At 37.0% G+C, this 26719-nt stretch overlaps 1 protein-coding gene and 1 long non-coding RNA gene across 2 annotated transcripts in view; one reads left to right on the forward strand and one right to left on the reverse strand.

The window, feature by feature from the left end:
* The window catches only part of CLSTN2 (calsyntenin 2), a 275096-nt gene extending 248377 nt beyond the window's left edge, over window positions 1-26719 (forward strand). Inside the window, exons 10-17 of the mRNA XM_015871212.2 lie at window positions 4728-4894; window positions 8266-8414; window positions 9767-9978; window positions 12637-12807; window positions 13392-13537; window positions 14667-14790; window positions 16002-16186; window positions 16809-26719. Coding sequence (XP_015726698.1) covers window positions 4728-4894; window positions 8266-8414; window positions 9767-9978; window positions 12637-12807; window positions 13392-13537; window positions 14667-14790; window positions 16002-16186; window positions 16809-17012 — 1358 coding nt within the window. The 3' untranslated portion in view covers window positions 17013-26719. The remainder of the gene's footprint in view (window positions 1-4727; window positions 4895-8265; window positions 8415-9766; window positions 9979-12636; window positions 12808-13391; window positions 13538-14666; window positions 14791-16001; window positions 16187-16808) is intronic.
* Window positions 4907-20918, reverse strand: LOC107317958. The gene is made up of 3 exons (XR_004308310.1): window positions 20831-20918; window positions 9511-9560; window positions 4907-6804 (listed from the first exon to the last, which is right to left on the reverse strand). It is a non-coding gene; the product is annotated as an uncharacterized LOC107317958 (long non-coding RNA).

Raw genomic sequence — 26719 nt, forward strand, 5'->3', positions numbered from 1 at the left:
AAAGCAACAGTAATGCAAACCCGAAAGTCTCACTCCAGAGCCATACTTGTATGGGCCTTCGCTTAAATACTAGTTTTTCCTATTTTCTACCTTTTATAATATTTCTTTTTTCATACTCTTTATAGAACTAACATCTGTTTCCTTTTCTGTTCTTGGCTTCCACTTGAAACTTTCCTTTTCTGTTTATCTGCTCTTTTGAAGTTCTCTTTGTTACTGTTCTATGTTGAACTTCTGTTTATGTTGTGTCTTGTTTTCACTTAGTACAATCATGAAGTGTGGTGTGAAGCAAACTGTACAATTAGGAAAACATGCTTATGCATAGATTTTATTTCCTCACCGCTCTCCAATGATGGTTTCACTTACTCTCTTCTTGTTAACTTGTTTACCAGTTTGATCTCTGCACAATATTTTTTGTTAGGAAAATTTGGGCATCTTATGTATGCCAGAGCTATTCAGCATAAGTAACATGAGAAGCAAACCCAATTGTTAGATTATCATTACCTTCGCAATAAAGATCTAGTCTTTATTTTGGTGGTAACAGGGAGAATAAAGCCACGCTATAAGTAAAAACACGATCTGATACATTCTGAACTCAGATGAGTATTATGATAGCTAGTTAAGCACTGTGATATTACACCTATATATGTGTACAAATATACTCTGATCCATCCTTACCTGATACTTGCACCCTTTCATCTTCACAGTATGAACTTAAGTTAATTGCAGTATATATATGCTTATTACATTGGGGATATATGGCAGTATTCTGAAGTATTGCTTTCATTGGCTGCTTCTTCACCTCATTGAGGGCTACTGCACTAGTGCAGCACACAGCCTTTTGTGGAGTGTGTATCTTCCTCTGTGTGCATCCTACTGTAGTGTGCTGTGGTTGTGGGCTTGGTGAGAGCATGGTACCAGTGTGAGTAATGCAGGAGAGAAATAAGATACACAAGTAGCCCCGAAGGGACAGGAACCCAGTGTATGAGGTGCCCCTGCCTAATTCTGCCTCAAAACTGAGACCAGCAGCATGGTGCAGCAGTAGCCCAGGCAGTTCTAGTTGTCTAGATAATTCCAGTAGCAGCTCTTGCATTCTTTTGGCAGTCTCTTCTAAGCCCAGTGCCTATACTATGTCTTAGCTGTTTCTTTCTTGGCACAATTGCCTGTCACAATGGTTTTAGCCAGTAGGGTGATAAGCAGATCGTGGCAGGACCCTTCTGAATGTTTTGGTGTCAAGAGTGTGTGATAAAAGCAGTAGCTGAGATTTTAATGCAGGGTCTGTAATGAGGATAAGTGGCATTGTTCTAGAAGGTGTTTTCAGCCTTTTGTGTGTTGCAGACATCAACCTAACCCAACCCCCCCGACTGACAGTGAGGACAGTGAGCATTTGCCTTATTGTTCACTACTGAAGTACCCCCCAAGAATTAATGTTTACAGCATATTAATCAATAATAATCAGTAAACAGCTGTGCGAAACACATAATGTTAGGCAACTGAGGAATTAGGTTTTTTTTAATTTATTACCAAGGTCTTAATGTTACTCTACTGCCTTCATGGAGTTGAGCTCTATTTGTTTGAGCTGTATGGGACTGATAATTTGCTGACTATTGAAACACATCAAGCTAACGTATCCTGTTGAGCTGAGAAGATTCTGAAATGCTGATGTAGAAGAATATGAAAATGTCAACACAGTGCAATTGCAATTGCTATGATAAGAGTTGGATGTAATGATATCTATTCACCTTAGCGGATAAAATTAGCAGGTATATCATTTTGTCTTTGGCTCTGGCAAAAAGTGCTTATGAAAAGCTCATTTGGCAGCCTATTCTTTCTAATTATGTGTAAGACAGTATTTGTTGTTTAAGTGTGCATATACAATTGCTCATGTTTATTCATGTGCAAAAAGCTAGTTTTTCATGCTATCCTGAATTTACAGGGATGTCCTATGTAAGACACACGTAACATTCAGAAGACCTCTAAGCTGTGATTAGTACTTCAAATGATTGCAGTACTTGCAGGGAAAGCAAGAGGGATGATCAGAGTCTACAGTTCTAGGTGGACAGAGTTGAAGGAAAGACCTTGGTTAGCCTGTCAGGAAAAAGTATGGTAATATTTTGACAGCTAGCATTCTCTTTATGAATAAGCTTTCAACCCTATACAGATCAGTAACAAATGAAGTAGACTGCTTCAGGAACCTTTGTCTTCAAAAAATTAAGAACATGTCTGGCAGTTCTCTGGAATGGTGCAGTACAGATGATATTGTCTTGGGGCTAATGGACAGACTAGGTCATCCCCCAGTGTCCCTTCAGATCCTGTTACCAGCTGTTACAATGCAACTGTCATAGTATGAATCGTCCTGCTGTGACTGTGGGCTTACTTTTGTATGTATGTCTCTACTGATACAGCAGAACAGTAGCTATTCCCAGCTATTTTTCACTCACAGACTAAAGATAAACACTTACAGAGCTGCTGTGTTTGCACATCCACATTAGTGTGTCACTTTGGATTAGGAGCACACTTCTAACAATCCCCTGATCATCCCCAGTTCTCTGCTTTTGTCCACATGGATGTCTGAGGTGTCTGAGCACATGAACTGAATTCCTGCTGGAAGAAACTAACTGGTTGTGCGCACCAGCCATGTACCTGCTACATTTGAACCCCCAAAAATGTTTTTGTTGATGGCATCTGAGAAGAATTAGTCTGAAATGAAATAACTGGGAAAAAAAATAATAAATTCAAACCTGACATTTCTATGCATGCATGTAAGCAGCAGTCCTGCAGCTCTGTAAGGTCACTTCAGCTGGTTTATACTGCGTGTACTGCCAGAGATAGACATAGTGCCTAATTCTTTGTTTTAGCTTCTTGTCTATTCTTTCGTACATTTTAAGGAACTAGTTTCAAATTTAAGAACATTTGCTTACCTGAGACTGCTTCTCATTTTGCATCTCATCAGCACTGTTAAGATCTGCTGTCACACTTACTGTATGTTTCTACATTTCAAAACCCAAGATCTTAACCTTAGAACTTGTCTTCAGAACTATATTAAGGATATGAGGATATGAAGCTTCAAAACACAATGATTCCTTTCTTCTGTCAGGCTTCACCTGTTTTTGTCATCTTATCACCAGGTGCATTGTTGTTATATTATTAGTGGAAATACATGCTTTCAAAGACAACTCAAAGACATGAATGTAATGACACTTTTGGGAAGATCCAACATCCATGTAGGGTTCTATTTACCAATTAATTACCTTGATAAGGACTAAATTACAGTACAGACTGATTCTTTGCTTCAGATGTTGCAGATGTGAAAAGTTCTATGAAACCTCTAAAATTTGGCCCAGAAGAAGAATTCTGTATAACTGACAGGGAAATGAAAGAGGAGAAAAAACATAATCTCTCTTTGAGGATCTTTCTTTGAAGTACAAAGAGCAGCAGTTTGTACTGTAGTCTTAACATGAAAGAACAGAAGTGTCTGCTTCTGTGAAGAAGCAGCGTGCCTAGACACCTTCTTTACTCTCAGCACAACAGCGTATATTTTCCTTACTACATAAGGAAAATGTTGTGCTTATACTGCACAGATTTAAAGAGATGGCTTTCAGGCAGAAACATCAGCCTAAACTAAAGTTGCCATTTTATCCCCTACTCCTAATACTACTCCACACACAAATCTTCAACTTAAAGTTCAAGCCTGAGGTATTTTGCCTGGCAGAAATAGGTTATTGGGAACTAAAGCTACAAACACTGTGAAGATGAGTTATTTAACAATTACAGCAGCTTATCTACTGCTAATGCAATTAGTCTGCGCGACTTCACTATTGTCTGGCTTTCTTGGTCCTCTCAGGCTCAAGGTAGGCAGTAATTCACAAGCACCAATTCAGCTAACGCTTGCAGGAAATTCAAGCTCTAAAAATTCTCTTAGAGGAGAATGAGTAAATCACTAAATATCCCAAGAGTAATTTAGGCGCTATGATCACTGTTGCAGGCGGTATATAATCACATTTTATTGACAATTCCTGAAGATCAGTCTTCCTTTGAAGCTGCTTACTGTGAAGCTGAATAGAGCATAGCTAGAGGGTCTAATGCAATGTACCATGATAGGACCTCATCTAGCACCAAACAAGCTGGTTTAGGTAAAGTACTGTAAGCCTTTTAGCACAGTGCTGTGCATTAGTCTGCAATGAATGCTCTGAATTTATACTGTATTCTTAGAGACAATAGTTCGTAGAGAATATGGCACATTGTTTACTCAGAGCACATCTAGGTCTGTCAGAGCTGGTTTTGGAGGAAAAAGATAAAGGCTATGTAAGAGAACTTACAGTAGAGAACTTGCAGATACAATTTCTGCATAAATAAAGGTAAGGCCTCAAACATGTTTTGAAACTCATGTTTGATCGCTCTATAATAATCTCATTAATTCATTTTTGAAAATGCTCTGCTTCCTTGGGCACAGATTTGGGAAGTCATCCTTCGCCTCAAAGTTTGTTTATCTCAGCATCGTAAGCACCTGAATGCAGTACTGGGAGAACACTGACAATAATCTTAAAGACAGGTTGCTGCTACCATCCAACAACCCACAAAGCAGTTCTACGTAGCAAAATAAATAGAATTCCAAAAGTAATTGGCTACACTTGATTTCAACTCTTGAAATGCATGTTAGAAAAAAAACATGAATTATTTATGTTTTCTGTATCGATAATAATAATCATTTTATATTTTCTTCCTTGCAGGAGGTGAGGTCACCAAGCCTAGGTTTGCTCAGTATTTCCATGGCAGCCTTGCCAGTCTTACTATCCGTCCTGGAAAAATTGAGAGTCAGAAAGTGATTTCCTGTTTGCAGGCCTGCAAGGAAGGTCTGGATATTAATTCACTTCAGAGTCTTGGCCAAGGAGTGAAGGTAAGGAATGAACTGACATCGACTTTGATAAAAATTTAGAGATGATTTATGAAGTGGAGAGACCAAGGTAGAGTACACACAGTGCAAGTGTGCTCCTGAAGCCAATGTAATTTCCCATAAAGTCATGAAAAGAAAAAGTGGACCAGTAGAAGATCTATGACACTGCAAAGCAAAATGTTTCTGCGATTGCAAAGGCAGGTGCTCAGAAAGTAAGGTGCTGAAATTTCACAGCCTGTAAGAATTGCCAGGTCATGTTCTCTCTCATTCATGCTTATTTTCATAGTCTTACTGGAGTAGATAAAGTTCCAGAGAATTACTAAATTTTTATCTTAAAGAACTTTAAAGCAATGCAAATATAACTGGAAGATTTTTCTTCTAGAGACAAAAAGAAACTCCAATGTAGATGGTCTGAGATATAGAAGGTACTAGAAGGGGAAAACCAGAAAACAAAAAATCAAGAAATTCAAATCAAACATTTTCATACACATTGTTATCATCCATATTATACACATGACTGTCTTCCCTGATTCTGTAGAACTTTTTCAAAGATTGGAGAGCAGAGAGCAAGAAATTCTATGTCAGTTGACATAGTGGCCAGACAGCTTTGCATTCATTAAGACAAGTTTTACACTTGTAAAATCTTGATTATTATTGCCACATAAAAAATCCATTTTAAGATGTCCCATACCAACCCTGTTATTAGATGATAGATATTCTGGTGCCAAAAGTGTATAACACAGATAAGCTATTTCCTGGTACACAAATCACAATACCAACTTCTGAAGGAGTGAAGCTTCAGATTCAAGTAACCGAGAAGATATTTTGGCTGCAGACTGTGCGGTCAGTGAAACAGCACAGGTTAGTTGGCAGTGTGGTTTTCAGGACAGAGAAGAGTGAAGCTCTAACACTTGATTTGCATTATGCACTGGAAATGCCTTTTACTATATTTCATGAGCTAAACCTTTTGTTTTAACCAGACAGGAGACTGACTGAAAATAAAATTCATTATCTGTCCAGGTAATGAGATGCCGTGATTTAGTATAACCAATACATTTCTAAAAACAGGGGTGAAAATATAAACTGAAGGTGCAAAGTCAAGGAGGAACTTTGGTAACTCCAGCTATTTTAAAAAGGAAATGCATGCAGCTAGCGGTTAGTGGAACTTGAGTTGTATATGCATGCCAGTAAGTTCTTTTGCTGGGTTTTTACATGAATTAAAGATGATTATAATTGGTGCATGATGTTTAATAGCATAATAATTCCTCCCCTTTTTTCACATTTTGAAATTGGAGAGTGTTTCAATTGTCTGGTTTTCCATGGACTTGGAAAACTCCAGGATGCCTCCCAGTGCTGCCCAGTGCAGGTGGTTGGTTTTCTTAGGTGGGAGGGTTGGAACTTCATGATCCTTGAGGTCCCTTCCAACCCAGGTCATTCTGTGATTCTGTGATTCTTACTGTTCTAGCAGTGGACAGAAGAAATGGAGGATTGTTGTCCTCCTTTTCTTTTTTGCAATAATCTTCAAACCATTTTCATTTTCCAAAGGACAGATGAAGCATGGTATTTCTTCAAAGTCGCTCCTTTCATTTTTACTTTCTCAGCCAGATCAACAGTCAGTGTAACAGCAGGAGGCAAAAACAAAAGGACCAGTCAGAGATAGATCGTGGTAGGGTTTCTTATCGGTGCAGACAAAAAGAAGCTTGGATGAAAGCGGAACAGTTGGCATCCAGACTTCAACAGAAAATTAATACTTTCTTGTTCAAAAATAAACATACGTGATCTCACATACACGTGTTTCACAGTTGTACAGATAATAGCTGTTTATGTGGTACTTAGCAGATTCAGTGTTGGCAAGCTGATGTTGGAAGGAATTTCTGCTGGTCACTTTGGACACACTTCATCCTTGCACGCACCTAGGAAAGAGCAGTGGAGCTGTAATTCAGTTCCTGATGCAGCAGCATTGGACTTTTTCTGTCTGCAGCCTCATTTTCACAGATCTGTAACAGCTCTCAGAGACACTGTCTAAACTGTTGCTATTTTTAGCCTTTTTTAATGAGAAAGACAAAAATGGCTCAGACTGGGGCTTTCTCCAGTCCCTTTGGCAGCATTCCAGCTGTTCTGGCAGCTGAGCTATTAAGTTAACTAGCTGGCTAGAGTCTCGTTCTGCTCATTTTATTCTTTTACAGATAGAAAAGAGAAGTGTATGTGGGCTGTGACTCATGTCATGACTACTCTTTGTTAAAAAATACCCTTCGGAGCGTTATGACTTTCCTGTGCAAGCTTTGAACCCAGTCCTCTGTGTTCTATTCAACAGAGAAGTCACACTTTGTTTTGTTCTTCATAGTCTATTTACTCACTTTTTAACCTCTGTCTTTTTAAGGAAGTGTAGACAGTCACTGTCTGTATACAATAGAATACACTTATATATACATAATATCCAGCTTTGCAATGTGAGAGGAGGAGGGTGCATTTCTTTGTTTTCTGTGCATTTCTCTGTGTTCTGTGCTGTCAGTTGGAGGGTACAGAATTAAGGGGGCTGATCTGCTTTTTCTGCAATGCAGATGGTTTGCTGAACCAATTAAAAGACCAGGAAAAAAATGGAATCAGGATGAATCACACTGAAGATAAAAATCAATTGCTTGCTATGCAGATACAATAGCAAAATATCTTGGTCAGCAGAACTGCTTTGAGCTCAGTGCAATGGAATAGAGAATAATCAGGGCTACAAGAACAGCCACCGACTCTGCAAGGCTTTTTGGCTCAGAGTAGCAGCTGGCTTTGCGCAAGCAGCAGTTTCATCTTAAATCATGACACCCTTATTGATCATGAGACAGAGATGGGAGAATCCCCTTTATTTTGTCTGACATTAATGAAGATGCAGGAGAGAAACACTATATTTTTTTGTTGTTCAATCATGTCAAAATATATGTCAGAAAGGCTGTCCAGAGTAAAATTAAACAGGAAGCAAGAAAAATATATTTCTGCATACTGCTCTTGTGCAAGTCAGTATTTTTATATGGGGAATGCCTATGACCTAAAAAATATATATATAGTTGTAATAATATCAACAGTAAGGTTATGTTTTCAGCTCTACAGCTGCAGAATTAGTATCAGCAAAGTAGATAACACTGGGAAAATACTACAAATCTGGATAAATTTACTATGAAATTAATTAGTACTGTAGATATAGATATTAACTTATTATATAGATGACAGGCTTGAAACATTTTGGGGGTAACAATACACATTCTGGTTTGTTTTTTTTCTTAAATGATTAGATTTTAAACTTACATCTGGGCAACGCTCAGTAAAATTGTCCTATTTTGTACTCTGTATCTGATACCTTAAATACTAATTATATGCATTTCCCCCAGTATCACTTCAACCCTTCCCAGTCAGTCCTTGTCATGGAAGGAGATGACATTGAGAATATAAATCGAGCTCTCCGAAAGGTCTCTTACATCAACTCTAGACAGTTTCCTACTGCAGGCATACGACGTCTCAAAGTCTCATCTAAAGTCCAGTAAGTTTTAAACCAGCTAATCTGATTAGAGTATTTTTAAAGGATTATTTCTTTCTTCAGACAAGTAAAAAAGGGGAATTGTAAAATCGTATTTTGATGTTATTGAGCTTAAAAGTTGAATTTCATTTACTTCTGTGCTGATTTACTTTATTGTTTTTTCTTGTAAGAAATTTTTATTTTGAATGTGTTCTGTTTAGAGTCTGGACTGGAGATTGTATGCATTTATTGCACAACTATTTTAATGATCGTTAAAAAAATAGTTTTAGTTTCTTTCAGTATACATAAAGCCATGACTTTTTAAAGGAGGCCTATTACTTCTTACAGACTATATATCTGCAGGAGCTTTTCTAACTGCGCTTGAAGTAGTCTTTGTCTGTATCCTTCTGTGGCTGTCATCACAGAAGCACTAGTGTTTGGTGTTAAGCAAAGATCTTTGTCCTTCCATTTCCATGCAAGAATTGTGACAGAACCTACACCATAATGTTCACAGTTCTGTGTAATAAAACAGCCATGTGTCTTTTCTGAGCTCCCAGGGTACCTCTCTGTTAGAAGACATTGGGCAGAGCACTGAGAGAGAGCTCACTGTGAGAGCTCTCAGTTGAGAGAGAACCAGGTAGTGACAGATACACCCTGTATGTAGGTCTTTATTTGGTTTACTGTGGTGCTGCTGGCTGACAGAACTATGGAGAGCATCTTTCTGATTTAGTGTCGCTAAGATGGAATTCAACTTGCACGCCCCAAGGCTGTCCATGATTTGTGCAAACATGCTGTAAGGTACAGGGTGTTTGGAGATTAACTTCAAAGCACACTGCTGATTCAAACAAAAATGCTAATATAAGTTCTACTAAAAACTAGGGCATACCAGAATGAGTCCATGATGGGTCCAATATAAACGGGTGATTAGGCCCTTCTACTCACACATGACAAGATCCTCTATTATGTTCACTAGATACTGCCTTGAGAATTTAAAGTTAGATTTACTACACATAGTTGTCATCATACAGTTAATTTTATTTTTTTAATTGTGAACTTCTTAAATGTCAGTAAAATATCTAAAAATTATTCTTATAGAGACCTTTCTAAAGATAAGGCTTACCACAAAGCTCTTTGTTTGGCCCTCTCTTTGTAATATCTGTAGTTCTGAATCTGGACAGGGATAGAAAGGAATAGAAGTGTTACTGTTATTGCTCGCCTACCTACAGATGCATGTGGTACTGATACATGTCTATACATAGCAGTGTTAAAGGAATTAACTGAAATAATAAGAGACATCAGGTGGGTTTTGGATGATGCAAGTGCCGTACACCTTTGAAGTGCGATGTGTTACATCCAGTTAACAACATATTTTTCAGATGTTTTGGTGAAGATGTCTGCATTAATATCCCAGATATCGATGCATATGTAATGGTGCTTCAGGCGAGTGAGCCCAAGATCACAATAAGTGGGATGGACCACTTTGCTAGACCAGCTGCACAATTTGAAAGTGAAAGAGGTGTCATTCTGCTGCCTGACATCAGGATTATCAGCACTGCCACAAAAATGGAGCATTCAAAAAAAAATGGAGGTATGTTGATTTCTTTTAAATATTATTGCTTACTCAGGCATATGACCCCTCACATTTTTGAAAGAGTAATGCAAAAAGGTAGCACAAACTCACTTTGCCCGAATTACTTTAAGCCACGTTAGTCAACGGCAACACTGTAGTGAAGACATTGCACTTAAACTGATCAAAAAGTGAACAAATCCCTATTCATTTGATTGATCAGAATGTGCTTTTGAAAAGGCAGCTTCCTATTTCATGTCTTGCTTATTTCAGAGTAATTCCTTTCTACTCTTCTCCACATACTCTGTTGACTAATGTATTTCCATTACATTTTGTGAGCAAATTTTATAATTGTACTAAGACAGTGGAAAAAAACTCATTGACTATAGTTGGAGTTTTAGTCTGTTCTTACACGTCCAGCTCTACTACTGAGTTTTGGATGATACCTGAGTAACATAATTCTCTTGTGACTCAGTTTCCCATACAAAACAGAAATACAATCATTTCCAAAGATGACTTTCAGTGATAACAGTTTATTCTACTGCTGAAAAATGTGTCCTACTGTTTGACACTAGGTGAATATTTAAAAATAAAAATATGGTTTGGAAAGATTGTCCAAAGGAATCATCCTTTTGGATGATTCTCTGCAAGGTAAATGAGAATCCGAGCAACCTGACTAATCTTTGTAAATATTTTGTGGGCTAGAATAAGCAGCCAATAGATGTATATTTCTTGGAAAGATAAAATCATTAATGACGTGCAGGTGTGGGAGCATGGATTCCCTGAAGCTATTTCCTATAATAATGCTACTCATAACTTGCCTTAAATTGCATCCATTCTCTGAAGGCTGGAAAGTGCATTGTATCACGGTATGAACTGCATACAATTAAGGTATATCAAATTAATTCCTGTGTGGAAAAGAGGTAATTATCCTTCATTTAAGAGACACTGCATGTATGATACTCCATGTGGCTAAACATAATGACATCTTTAAAACTGTTCAGTGAATTAGAAACTACTTCCCTCCATAAGTTTTGTATTTCTCAATTCTTCCAAATACAATTGTTGCCATAATTAGGGCTGTAGCGCCTCTACTTTACTTATAAAGTCTGAGGTCTCACCTTCAGATGGAATGCAGCAGCATTACTATTCTATATAGTAACACTGTCACTTAGTTGCTGGGAAGCCAGGTACTTCTCAATGTGCCACCTGTTATTTATGTCCACTAATAATTAAAATGAATAGATAATAATTGGTCTGGGGAATACCTGCGTTTTGCAATTGATTACTGAATTCTGCCTCTCAGTTCCTCTACTTTACAACTTGCACTATTATTTTTCTCAGTCCACATACTATCTGACAGACAACAGATAGCCATAAATTTTCACCATTATCTAGCTGTTCCCATTTTTGCTCTTACTAGGAGTTACATAGTTTGATCATCATAAGTGTAGCGGAGATGCACACGGCAAGGCTGAGGAGGCTAATGTAGTCACCATGTATTACTCAGTCACAGGACCAGTCAGGTCTTTCTCTTTTCAAAAGCAGAGCAGACAGTCGCCGTAGGCAGCAGCATGACTATGGCTCCGAGGCCTTTTTCACCTGCAGGGGACCCCTGGAATGCTGAAGTGTTGCTGCTTGTCCTGCTTCATTGGAGAAATCTGTGTGACCCAGTGTGACTGAAAGTGCTGTCTCTCCCTTTCATGTTCATCCAGCAGTGGTGGCAAAAGCAGCAAAGCAGAGCAGTCCAGGCTTTTCTCTTCCTTTGCAACCCAGCTGTTGCCTGTCTTATAACTTCCTAAGTAATGGTCCAACTCATCAGGCTAATGAATATTCAGATATGCCTAACTTGCAAATTTGAGATGGCTCTGAACTTTTTAATACAAATTTTAACTGTCTCCAGCTGTAGAGTTTAGATCCCCTCATTCACTGTACAAGGAGTTGGGAATCTGGTGTGTAAGATTTTTCTACCTATGCCTTGCTTACTTACATACCCTCCAAAATGAACATATATAAATGGATGTTGAATCCCAAGATGGCCATCCGTGTCTTTAGTATTTTAAGGGAGATGGTTAAGCAGTCTTGCAAGACCCTTTATGCTATGTTTACCACAGAATAAATATAATACACTGATATTTTACTTTTATTCCAGTGATAGATTTTGTTTTAATCATACTTATTGAAGGCTAGTCACTTTAGGACTTAATTTCTCTACGTCATATTATACAGACTCTTGCCATTTATGGTAATCCCATGATGTTTTCAAATAGGTGGCATAGCGTTCCCCATAATGCCAGCTCTTTGTGGGTCATAGAACAACTGAGAAAATCATCTAAGCATTGGTATGTTTGATATTTGTAATCTGTGGTACCAATCTGGTATCAATACTGAAAAGCAGAATTGTTAACATGAATTGTTTCCGGGATCCAATTTTAGTTTTCTGCCTTCACTGCTGCTTGTGAGTTTACTGTAGTAAAAATATATTACAGAAAAATTTATCTTCTGTCTCCCTTTGTGTTTGTAGGCCTTCATTGTTGCAGCATCTGAACAGGCAAAATGCTTCTCTTTAGATTTGCCTCAAGTGTGCCATGCTTAATATGAGCAAAGAACAATTCAGACATCTTTGCAAAATTCTTTGTTTCTTTTTTTCTCTTTGTGGCATTTGCCATGTTTTCACAGCCAATAAGCCAGTGGTGTTGGAGGAAATGCTCCACAACTTGGATTTCTGTGATGTTTTGGTCACTGGTGCAGAACTAGATCCAGAACACGAGTGTTTAGAACTAGATCGTACTGAGCTTCAAGGAAAACATCTAGATGCCACAAATTCCACAGCAGGATATTCAATCTATGGTATGTTCATAGACTTTGCATTCCCTTATTTCTTCCCACCAACAGTTACATTCTTGGAATGAAAGGACAATGTAATTTGAGAGAAAGCTGTGGTGTGCTACCAGTGAAGTATTTCAGGAGAGACTGTCTCAAAAAGCAATCATTGCTACTTGATGTCTGGGTGTGTTGTGTTTATCCATTATCCACCATGAATACAACACAGCTTTGTCTCATCTCTGTACTCCCCAAACAAGGAAGAAAGCAATGCTGCTTGCTTTAACTGTGACGGATCTTGTGGACCATCATGCTGGAATGTGTGAATGAGGGGGTTCCTCAGTTTTCCTGCATAGTGATGGTAACTCACTAACCTTTTGTTTTGTTTTGTTTTTCTTCCCTCTGAGTAATTAATACTTTATTTATCTTCATGGTTATATTTAGTCTTCTCCATTATGGACTTAAGATTTGATTCAAAAAGCTATTTTCCCTGTTAGGAAATATTTGATGCACTGCCAAGTTTTGTATTTTCTGTGGCTGTTTGATTTCCCCTGTGCAAGGAGTGTTGGTTGCATAGCACTCCAACTGATAATGTGCTGCCACCATTTCAGGTGTGGACACCATCCACAACTATGAACAGGTTCTTCAGCAGATTCGATATCGTAACTGGTACACTTCTGCCACCTTTGAAAGGAAGTTCAGAATCAAGTGCTCTGAGCTGAATGGGCATTACAGCAGCAATGAATTTAACTTGGAGGTAAGCAATCTTTTAGTTAAGCCTTTCTTTTCTAACACAGAAGCCAAGTATTTGCCCCATCTTTCACAACAATTAGATTTATTTAAAATCTGGAGAATGATTAACATGTTGCATTCAGGAAGCATTCTAAAGTTTTATATAAAGAGGAAATTAACATTAATGGTCATTCCTCATGGTGCATTTGTCTAGTCAGATGCATTGTGATGATGCTTCTCTTGAACTCTAACAGAGAGACTTCTGCTCAAACAGAATAGAGGATAAAGTTGTCACTGATTTTTCATAACCCCAACTATTATGAAAGATGTCCTACAGTTGTTGGTTTCATTTTGTTGTTGTTGCTGTAAGATCTGTATACTTCAAAGTAAATCACCACTGCTTCATTATTTTCCTTAGCTGCTTTTTAAGCTGTCACACTTTTCTTTCCTGCTATGTTCAACTTTTCAGTTTTGCCAAGCAATACCTAGTTATAGTAATGTTTATAGAATCTTCTCCATCAGGTGGAAATTATTCCTGGTAACTTGTATGATTTCAGATTTCTTTGAGAATGAAAGTCAGTATACAGATATTGAGCACATAGGATTTTCATGCAACCCATATATGGTCAGTTGCTACAGGAAAATGTGGATATCTCTTGTGAGGTTATTTTTGTTAGTACTGCGTCAGTCCTATGCCTCATACTGGTTCAGGGACAGAAAATGGCTGTTGATGCATTTCAGTAGGAGTTACGTACTGATGGTGAAGAAATTGTTTATCCAGTCTAGAATCCAACAACTACAGAAGTGAAAGACCTTAGCAATGGGCTCATTTTGTTTTGAATAATAGTTTCTGTTTTGAACAATAGTAGGTCTTTAAGTTCCATTAAAAATGCTTCTTACCTTAGCATTCTGCAGCCATGACACTGACTGAGGAGCTTTTGCTAATAACTTTCTGGGAGCACCAAAAAGCTGAGCAGCAGAGAGAGAAAGGTGAAGAAAAAAAAAAAAGGAATCTGTCTGTATGGAGTTGGATGACATGGATATTCCTATCTTCTGATGAACTTCTGAATACAATATAGTATATGGAGGCAGAAAATAGAATACAGAAGAATATCTGATAGAATATCTGATCTCTTATTCTTCTCGAATGCCAGGTTAATATCCTACACAGCACCAACTCCAACTATATGGACCATGTAAACCATGTGCTTGCACAACCACACTTTCTCCAGTCGGTCCACCATCCAGAGGAAAGCATAAGTACTCCTCACAACTCAGGTATGTGATGCCTTTAAAGTGACTTTTCTTAATGATTCTGTTCTGTTGGGACATCCCTTATGATTCAGTCTAATTAACAAATGAAGCCCTGAAATTCTTCATAGCTATATCTTGAAATGAATCCTCACATTGATCATGGCACCTTTATGACAGAAAGCTGTTATACTGAGTTTTCTCTTTATGATGATGTACTTAGTACTAAAAGCTGGTATTCTTAAAGTCTACATTAAAGGTTAAGTACTCTGGTTCAATCTAGTCAACAGGATGTCTTGTTTATAGTATAGAATGGTATGAAGGATATTGTCTTTACTCTGGCATACCTGCTTCTGCTTATTCTGGTAAGTAAGTATGTAAAGAATAAAGCTGAATAAGCATAATTAGCTCTAGACTGTAATGTTACTGTATTTATTTTATTTTATTTTGTGTAAATTGCTGTTGCAGAACCAACTATTGCAAAGTACTTCTTTCTTTTCTTCTTCCATCTTGTTCTGATTTCAGAGTTCCAGTCTTACAGGCAACGCAGCAAAATGGGGTACAGAACTACTGTAGTTCCTGGAACTGCAGTACCCAGGGAGCAAAAGTACATGTCCAGTAATGTGTACAACTATGGAGCTGATAACATAAGAGTAGTTTGGAGCGATGTCTTTGTGACTAGCTGGAGATAGAGGCTTCTCAGAGTGCAATTAGAACAGTGAAGAAAAAATGTCTTGAATTCTCAAGAGTCTACAAGAAAGACTGTAACACAGGCAATAGAGTATCAATGATCTATTCTTTTTCTTGGCAATGGAAATCCCAGTATGAGTGTTTGAAACCTTGTATAATGAAAGTGTGGAAATAGATTGATTTATTTTTTTCACAGCTAATGTTAAAACTTCATTTACTTGTAGTCAGAAGGGGACAACACACAGGTAGGATGAAACTGCAGAAACTGTTTTGAAATTGATTCTCAACTGATTGGCTGATTGACTTCTGGAATTAAATGAATTAAAGAATGAAAATGAGGTATAGTAACTTCTTAGTTAAGATTTGCAATACTTATTATCTTGCATATGCTCTGCCCTGGAAAGTGGGTACTTCACCACCTCTGCAGTCCTAGACAGGTGGCAGAGGAATAGATATCAAGGAATAAAAAATAGACAAGGTTTTTACTGTTTTGTAGGCAGCTTTGTCCATAGACATAAACCTGTTGCCTTTTCCATTTTTTGTTTCAGTTGTTCCAAGTGTGGCTACTGTCGTCATTGTGATCTGTGTGAGTGTACTCATTTTCATCATAGCTGTGGGAGTCTATAGAATTCGGACAGCCCAGCAGCACAGCTCCACAGACAATGAAAGCAGTAAGGAAAATGAAATGGATTGGGATGATTCTGCTCTGACGATTACTGTCAACCCCATGGAGGTAAGTTACTGAAACATAATAGTATATCATGTTAATACCAGGAGTCACTGTCCAGGCTGGTAGGTTCTTAGCTGCAAGTTTAAAGCCTCTTTCTGTGTACATTTAACAAGGCTTGGCAGAACAGTTTTATGTACAGACACGCAGGACCCCAGATTTTTTGAGCTCTGCACACCACAATAATATATAAATTGAGCACTTAATATTTTTTTGTTGTCAGAAATAGTTGCTGAATACATGGTGCAGAACTCTTTGGTGCAACTTAACTTCTCCATCTGTCTTTGCCCTCCTGGCATCCAAGACAGAGTTGTTACTTTGTAAATATTAATACACTTAAAGGAGAGGAAATGATCAGCAATTCAGATAAACTGACATTGAAGGGTTAAATTTTGTCAGCTTGACTAAGAGAAAAAACCAACAAAGGTATCTCTTATTAATATTCCATTCTTGTTATAGTAGGTTTTGAATATCTAATATGATATTCATAATGAGGAAAAGCAGATTTTTTCCAGCGTGCTAGTGTTCTCAAATGATGAGCAGTAAGTGTCCATATTCTCATAGCCACTGGCAAGAAGGGACTCTTCTTGTACTGTCTGTTTCTCATTTCTTTAAATGTATACTGTAGAAATATGAAAAGCCTCACCGGGTCGAAGAGGAGAGTGAAGAGGAAGATGATGAAGAGGAAGATACAACCAGTGCTGAATCAGATGAAAGTGAAGAAGAGGAGGATGAGGAGGAAGAGGAGGAATCGACTGTCCAAAAGAGAGGCAAGCAGAATCTCACCAGGAAAGAGCAGTTGGAGTGGGATGATTCAACACTCCCATACTAACAAACAGCCCTCGAGCCACGTTGCTCCTTTTGTAATCACCAATACAATGTTTTTTCAGTCTATGAATTAATTGACAGAATTTGAACTTCTGCTTGCCTGTAACTCTTTTGCCTAAAATGATCTTGTTGTAGTAATTGATAATGGTAGAACTGACCCTTTTCCTATGAAGGCTGGAGAACACATGGTACAATCATATTGGCATTGCCAGTTCTAAAGTAATCTAGAACTTAATCTGTTAGCAAGCATCGGGTTCAGTTTCCTCTTTCTGTACCACAGGTCTGTGACAAACTTGTTGTCACTCAGTCCATAGAGTTTTTTTGCCTTTGCTATTTTTTCAAACAGGAGAGATTTCAGCTTCTTATGAAGAATAACCTATGTGGGTCCAAATAACACACCTGCCCTTTGGCTTCACGTGTTTACAGGTTTAACGTAATATAATCCCAGTTCAAATTAGGAGAGTTTTAGTGCTACAGGTGACAGAGACTGAATTCCATTTGTTGTCTCTTCCTGCCTGCTTTCTTGTATGTTAAACTATCTTCTACAAGGGAATATATTTAGGACTTGATAAGGGATGCATGTATGCCTGTGTAGAAAAGGACAGTGTATTTTTCAAGAATTCTGTCAGAAACATGAAGAGAGGGATTTTATCCAACCCATGCATAGAAGCTGAAGAAAATGGACGCTGAAGCTTACTGAGGGGGAAAAAAAAGTTGTTCTATGTCCAGCAATGAAATGATCTTACACAAACAGTAAAATCTCACTGAATTGATATACTGTAAATCTGTAAAGCTACTCATTAGTTATGGACTGAACAATTTGCAGCAAATCGATGCTTTAACCATCTTGTAAAATCATTAGCTTGCTGCAGTATCTAACTGAAATAGTGGAAAATAAGTGACCTCATTATACCATGGATATGTACGGTTGGGACTCAATAATTTTTTATGAGGAAAATGTTCCCTTCTGCTTTGCTGAATGCCAGCTGGAATTCCTCTGTTCTGTAGAGAAGTATGCCGTCACCCCACCCTGAGTGACACAACAGAAAGTGACAACACAACTGTCAGCCCACTATTGGGCACATAATTCTCCCTTTTATTTCTTCTTCCTGAAGCCATTATTGTTAAGAAAAGGTTTTATAAAATAGAACTAGGATAACTGAAACCTACTTGGAACCAAAAGAAGTTGAAAAAAGCTCGTAAGAGGTTGAGAGAGTATTTTAGTTATGGTAACACAGCATATTTTTCTTATACACTGTTAAAAGAGGGGGAAAAAAGGCTACATACAATGTGTTGGTAAGTCTGTGTGGTGTGTTTTCTGTCCCCATTCCTTAAGAATCTATCTATCTTCAACTGTTCTGCATACCAAGTAATGCAGCAGTTGCTAGGATAACTATTCTAATGCATAAAAACAAAAATGGCATGGAAGTGAATGCTGCCTAGTGGCTTTTCTGCTTTTCTCCTAAATAGATCTTTTATGCTTACGATTTCATCACGGATGTGTAATATGCTATTTAAGCTGTCCACTCTCCCAAAGAAACAAGCAGATGGTCTTGAGTTAATAGGAGCACCTATGAATGACAACTCATCCTGCAAAGAGTAACCTGAGAGATCTTGAGGGTACTCACCTACATCAACATTATTAGCAGCAGCTCCTGCAGGTCTTGGAATTCAGAGAATTTATTCTGAGGTTTCTAGTTGGTGATAGATTTTTAAAATCAATTTCTGCATCTATCTAACAGCTGTAGGAAAAGATTGACCACAACTGGATAGTGCAATTTAATGATAAGAAAGTAAATGAAAAGAACCTTAATATATTTTAAAATTAAGAGTTTTTCATTCTCATTTTTGTTGTTTAAGACCAGCAGTATAGAAGTTTTCTTTCTTGTACAGTCCCATTTTATTTTTATTCTGGTCTCTCCCAGGAATTAAAAGAATATGTGAAGAATTGGTCCTAGATACAGAAAATTTATCTGCAGGAATAATAATTATATAAAATGGGCTATGATATCTATTTATAGACAGCCTAACCTGCAAAAGAAATTTGTTACTAGATCCTAGTACCCAGATCATTCCCTAGTGTTACTGCTACTTTTATTAGTGACATGAAGCAGGCCCTTCATGATACTTATCAGCACATTTCTCAGCAATACTTTCTGCTCAGAGAAAAAAAAGGAAATTTAAAATTAAAGGTAGATATTTAAATGTCAATTTCATATTTAAAACTGGACTTCATTTAGATTGTTTTTAATGTCTCTGTTCTTCCTGATTATTATTGTTATTATTATTATTTGTTACTGCAAATGTGAAAGCAAGTTTAAACAGCGATTTACAATATTATCAATAGCCTTCTGTTGTTTTATATGCCTGTGTCTATCCAGCCAATGGATTTTTATCTTTTTGTTACTGGAAGCAAATCTTTTCAGGTCATGCTGGTACATTCATTATACAAGAAGCCAATACGAAGTATTTTCTCTACTTTACTTACCTTTTTAGACTCTACTAAAAACTTACCTTTTTAGACTTGAGCAAAGTAATACAGAAATGGGTGTTATCACTTAAATTTAGTTTGCAACAAAATATTCAGAAAACTAAAGTGCATCACTGCACATATTTTAGATTAAGTGGTGGTTAAAGTGGATTATGCAGCATTGTTCATTCAGAGGAACAGAAAACATTAGTAAGAAGCTTGACCTTACAGTTAAAATATTTGTATAGATTTTACAACAGTGAGTTTATAAGCAATATAGCAGAAGAATAAGATAGAAACATCAAACTGTTTGAATTATTTTAAATAAATTGCTTCCCCAACATGATTCTTTTTTTTTAATGTAAACTAGTTGCTTAAAACAAAACCAGAACATATACATGCACATACAAGCACCCCTTCTGCCCTCTCCCACCCCATCAAAAGCCAAATACATCTCACTTTTCCTCCCCAAAAAATGTTTATGCTCAGAAATGACAACTGCAGGCTTAACGTTTATCCTAAGTCCAGATGCAAGCTTTGAGCTATCAAGGCACAAAAAAGGTGCCTTTTTTTATAGAAGCAGTAAACAAGTGCATCCAAACACCATCTCTGAAGCCGTACCCCTGTTATATATTACAACACCTGGAATCTGTGGCAACAGAGATTTAAAATGATATCTTACCAATGACAGCTTTAAAATTGTTGAAATTCTAATCTAAGGCTGGGAAAAAATACAAATGCAAATTCAAGACAGTGATATACTGTTATATGCATTAACATAACTGCCTAAGTTGAGTTTTGTGATCAGTAGCTCACATTTCTTTTTCCCTTCCATCCCTTCCATGGGTATTTTATTTATCTATCTCTGCAAAGAGAACTAAAGAGGCTTAACTTTTGAGATTAGTCTCAAAATCTGTGACACTGAATGACGCCATTTCAAATTAGAAATAGACATACAGGGTTCATGACATCTTTAGTGCTATTTAAAATAAACTGTGCTGGACTATTTGTTCACTAAAAAAGGCAATAATGTCTCTACTGCTTTTTAACTGTCAAGGACCTCATCCTCCAAGGGCCACTGTGAATGTGCAGTGTGTTTCCCCTTTCTGGTGCTGGACTTGCTGTGAACATGCACCATCCATCAGTCCCTATTTGCAGCAGCTGCTCTTGCTTGATGGTAAAAACTGAAAAATAATGCCATTGGACAGTTGCAACTTCAGGTTAAGGCCTGGTCAGAAGATAATTCCAGAAGCAGCCCCATGATACTTTGGCAACTATTCTGTACCCTGCATAAAATTGTGCCTCACTCAGCTGTCTCATTCTGTGACCCAAGAGGCAAGTAATGCATTTACCTGGTGAGGACAAAAGCAGGCTGGAGGATGATACTGTCTCTGATGGAAGCTTTGGTGTTGGCACACTGACAACTTCCAGCATCATCCATGCCTGACAGACAGACGGAATAATGTCTGATGGAATGTCCATAAGAAGCTGCTTCTGGTACTCTGGAAAATAAACTATTATGCCAAATTAAGAACGTATGGAAAAGGATGAGGATACTTACTTAATTAATTATTGAGGGAGGGAAAAGAAATTAAATTAAACTTAGAGAACATCTCCGGGACCTGAGAAAAGTCTCTTCTTCCCTTAACATAATCAGAATTATGAATTAAGTATATCCATAACAGTATATCACTACAAGTTCTTGTATGCTTACTAAAAATGACAATACAATTCTCTTAGCATGATACAGTTTTCATATAAACAAATACTATCCATGAATATCTTGGAAGGCAAAGGAGCCATATAATACTATGACAATTAATTAACATCCTAACCATGAATAATAATTTACTTACTTAATTCTTATTTCTATATTATTTTAGCAAATATTTTACCTTGCTGCAGTGTAGTTGTTTCTGGATGTATATATTGTGTACTATTTCTACACTACTGTTAAAAAGGCCCCAAGAGTTTTACAGCAACAGTAAGAAAGAAAACAGCTCATTTGGCAGAAAATGATAGTGACGAAGCTTGCACAAAGCTAATTATGCTTAGATGTCTGTCTGTCTTCTGCTTCTTGATGATATCCCAGCGTTAGGAAAAATAAATCTCTTTCATGAAGTGGAAGTTCTAACAGGTATTGACAGTTGTGAGACTGAGAAACGTACACAAACTGGTATTTCTCATATGTATGCTAATTTAACATATTTAATGTATGAATATAAAAATACAATATCTAGACTGAAAATACAACTCTTGTTGTATCTACAGCTTTCTGTGATGCTGTATAAATTCAAGCAGCACATCTGCAGCTGCTCAGAGAATATTTGGATATGCTGGAATATGGAGTCTATAGAGTCAGAGCCCTTAGGCCAATTCTGAGCTTTTTTTTTTTTTTTCTCAGTCAGGTGCATTTAACTGCTGGCAAGTTGGAAATAACAGACAACCAACCAAAGAGGTCTGATAAAATTACTAAACAAGGAAGTTAAACTATTGAGGGAAGGGCAGAAAGGACTTGTGTATCGGCCACAGCTTCATGTGTTACTCACCTCTGAGAGCAAGCCTTGAGATTAATGCAGCCCTGGACGTTCACTGTAACTGCTGATCTTTCCTTGGTATCTGCCTCAGGCTGTTCAGATACAACAGTGATGCAAATCTGAGAAGAGAGAATTTAAACACATACATGCATATAAATATAAATATAAATATATATATATATATATATATATATATATATATATATACACACACATATAAAATAACAAGTGCAAAAAAAATAAATGCACCTTTGAAAATACTAACTTAATACAACAATCTGCTATATCAATATGATATTCCACATGTTTCAGCTATTATCAACAATTACATAATAGCACTACATTTCTGCCTCCTTAGGCTAAACTAAACTAAGAAATCCCTTAATGCTGAACATGGTCAGCTTTACAGCAAAGGAGATGAGACAAATCTCAAATAACCCAGCAGATGAACTGAAGTATATTCTATGATCAGTCTGTTTGCTTTTGCATCAGGGGTTTTGTTCTTGTTTTTCCTTTCTTTTTTGTTTTATTTTTAATGAGTTTGGGATTATTATTTTTTTTTTCATAAAGAAGAGATATTCATAAAACATAAATGTGCAAAGCTGGAACTGAGCAAAAGAAAAAGGGGGGAAATTGGAACGTGGACTTTCATTTCATATAATTCTGTCTAATACCAGATGAATTGCAACACCAAGATGATGGAAGGTTAACACAAGAAAATGAAGTTAGGAGGTTCTAAGTGTTCATAACTTCATTCCCAGCAATGAAACCAATGTCACCAGCTCAGGTGCCCTGTTTCCCAAGAGAAATTTTGCTGCCTTTTCAGTGTGTATTGACAGTGGATCAATTGTTAGTTTCCATTTCACTCCTTTTACATAGGAATAATGATACTGATGTTCTCTGCTAAGTACTGTGTGCCCTACAAAAAGCACTGTCAAAAGACATGCTGATCTTACAGTTCAATAGTTCTGTTCCAGCACTACCTACAGATCACCATTGCAGAGCACCCTAGATAGGCAAGATGAACATCAGTGGTTATTGTCAAGAACTGGAAACTAATTTCTTTAGTTATTGCTTAGGAGGAAACTGTCACAATACTTTGAAACATTACAAGTTCCTTCAGGTTCCTTATGCTTATTAAAACATAAAATTCAAAGGAAAAAAAAAATACAAATTGTTACAACTACCTCTTTATTTTTTCTTTCTGCTTATTTTCCCCTAAATGTATAAATGGATACAAGAGACTTGACCAGGTAACACTGACCAAGTCTGTTATCTTTATGATATTTTAAACCAGTACTGAAATTTGCAACAAATCCTTGTCTACAGTCTGCTAACGAGTGCCTATAGATACATGAGAAGGCAAATGGTTGTTTGAACTGGGCATGTTCTTTGGAATGTGAATTGGATTAATTACAGTCAGTTTTTATAGAAAACTGCATTATTGATTATAGAAGAGTGAACAAAGGTTAAGAGATAATAACCCATGAAAAATGGACAGAGTCGGGGTTTCCAATTGGTGTGAAGAAAACCTGGAATGTAATCTTCTAGAAACTGGAGATGGACTAAAAGCTTGAGTGAGGGAGAGTGTGTGTGGGTGTGTGTCAATTGCCTAACACTTCATCATTCTCAGCATGGATGTAGTTGTTGCAGTAATGAACTAAAGCTTAAGTCACATAGCATGGTAGCCACTGCCTGTAGCTGGATCATTAGTTCCAGTACTTCCAGCACAGCTGGGAAGGGAGCAAGACCATGACAAGTAAAGTCAAATGTACCGCCATGTGCCACATTAAGTATAAAATGCTCTATGCTTAAGGCAGGGCCATGGTAATTTAAGCCAAAGCATTTTGTCCACTGTGATTCAAGTACAGTTACCACACAATTAAGTTGGAAGGAAGAAAAAGAATTTTTTGAACATAAACTGTGTTAGCAAGTGTTAGAGAGTTTGTGAAACCAACATACTACATAGATTGAAGAAGAAACTAGGAACATCCAACAAAGACAGACTGTACTCCGTGTTGCAAAGGCCTTTAAACTTACTGTCACAATACAATTATCTAAATATCCACATAGTCAGGAACCTTGTTTTTGAAAACACAAAAACCACAAAAAAAAATTCACAGATAACAGTAATTCCCAGCCAACTCTGAGAGCTGCAGCTATCATCTCCATTCTCAGAATCAAACACTGACATATTTATTGTTAGATCCTCCATAAACTGATATAAAAAATGAGGAAGTCATCTCAAAATATGTTATTTATATTCTGTTGTAAATACTGCACCACTAGAATCTCAAATAAATACCATAGTCAACAGCAGTTCTGTACACACAGTCATCACAACAAGGATAACTAACTGTGGCACTGGGTCATTGCTTGCAGAATAAGACTAAGGTTCATGTTCCTGCTGATTATTATCTCCTCTAAATTTCAGTATACGTAGGAATTGTTGCAAGGCTAATTAAATCTTAGAAATAAAAATGTAGAAATTAGATGTAAAGAAAAAGTAGTAAAGACAGTTTTATCAAGTTAACAGTACAGAACTGTTCCCTAGCATATATCTTCTAGTACTAGGGGAGGGGAGAGGGATATTTCAGCCTACTTAAATTTGTCTAAGCTGGGGCCTTCTACTCCTTCCCATGGGAGTCCATTAGAATTATGGGAGTTCATTAGAGTTCACCACTAGAAAAAAAGCTTTTCCTGATAATAAATTTAAACAACGCTTTTTGCTGTTTTTATCTCACTAGTCTTAGTTATACCCTTGGTAACCATTCTCAATATATTTTCTTTAACAGACTAATGTAAGTTATTTTTCATCAGATCTCATTGGTAGAATGCAGCACCTACTTTCTACAAGATTTCTAGACACATGCCAACTGTTGCAGTGGAGTAGAACTGTGCCAACCTTACTGAGTGCTGCTGTGCCTAATGCTGTTTTAGATTTTCAATGCTTAAATGGGCTCTAGCACAATCAGTAATGATTAGATCTCATGCATGCCCCAAGCAAAATTATTTTCTCCGTCTCAGAAGCCTGTTTACCCAGCAAGCCAGTAAAGGATGTAAGTAGCTTGGCTCTTCTATTTCCTTCTTCTACCCCTTCTGCTGTATCTGAAAGGTGGAACAACTGAAGTCCTTGTACTTAAAGGTTGTGGAGATTTCTGCATCACCATTTTACTTAGACATGGCTGCCTCCCTTGTTTGCTCTGTCTGAAAGAATTAGCATAAAAGGAGCAGACACATGAAGCCTTCTAATATTGACTTCCACCAGTGCATCTTTGTACCTACAAAAGTGCCATCAAACATTGCACAGCTGATGTTACAGGGAATGACAAACTGCCATCACAGTCAAAGAAAGATGACTTCCTTCACGTTGACAAATACAGTGGATGAGAGAAGTTAACAGTAATAGCTTTCCGTTTTCTGAAATGAAATGTATTGCTGTAGCAGCCCATCTCTTCTCTGATCACCCTTCCAAAACCAGTCATGGAATGAAGAATAATTAATTCAATAAATGATTAAGTCAGGTCTATTAGACGAGGTGTGGAGATAGATAGGTCTTGCAAGGTGAGGTTAACAACACAGAGACTAAAAAGAACAGGACTTCCTGAGCAAGGAACTATAAAACATGACTTAACATGTGAGAGCAGCAGAGCAGGGATCACCTCAAATATTTTTGGATTGTTTCTAGTTAGAGTTAGCCATATAGTTGTAGGATAGCTTACATGTTATTCAGAGCATAGGATTTTGAAGACAAATAATCTCATCATATTCAGTGTAACAGCTCTGGGCTCTAATTGGCCAGGACAATTCAATCTCATATTTGACAGAAAAAATTACACTTCTTTTCATTGCAAAAACATAGAACTTTTCCTGTGCAGTTCACCATTTCCCAGATCTGCTTCCATACCAATGCATTAGTTCTTATTGAGGAGCAGTAACCACAGTTGGCAGCATGTCTTTTGTACCTTAGGATTGTTTCCTAGCAAACAGACCGAACTCTGTGTAATTGTGACCACCTTTAATAAATAATTAAAAAAATATATGCCTGATGGGATTCAAATAAATACATACTCTGTGGTTGTGACCTCTTAAGTATGTCTCAGAACTGCAGTCTCTTCAGTCCAGGAGAGAGATTCATTATTTAAAATATCCTACAGTATATGTGAAACAATCATAAACCACGTCTTGAAATGTCTTGTTGCAGATGCTAAATGCATTTATGAAGGTGTGAATATATAAAATTTATGCAGAATGATGATTTTAATGATTATATGCAATGAAAAAATATCAATACGAACTGAAAATGATTTTTGGACAAAAAAAATCTGCTTTTTTTAAGAAAACCCTTCTCTTTATGAAAATGTACAGTAAATTTTGACACATAATAAAGTATGTGAAAGTTAACTTTAAATATAGTGAGAATAAGTTGTGTACAATCCTTCTTTCTCCACTCCACCCATGGCATAGTGGTATATTTAATTTAAAAGCACATCATATTGCAGTTTTTTTATGCATTTGAGATTTTTTGATATCCTGATGTTTTCCATGTGATTTACTAAAAGCATAATGGAAATAGATCTGTTATTTTAAAACTTGGCCTATACATCTGTACATGTATAAAACTGGATTCATTTTTGTGGTCACTAAGGCACTTTCTGTGAATTGGCCAATAAATATAATTTTAGAATTTCACATAAAAAATAA

Source organism: Coturnix japonica, chromosome 9 (genome assembly GCF_001577835.2).
Source record: "Coturnix japonica isolate 7356 chromosome 9, Coturnix japonica 2.1, whole genome shotgun sequence".
NCBI lineage: Eukaryota > Metazoa > Chordata > Aves > Galliformes > Phasianidae > Coturnix > Coturnix japonica.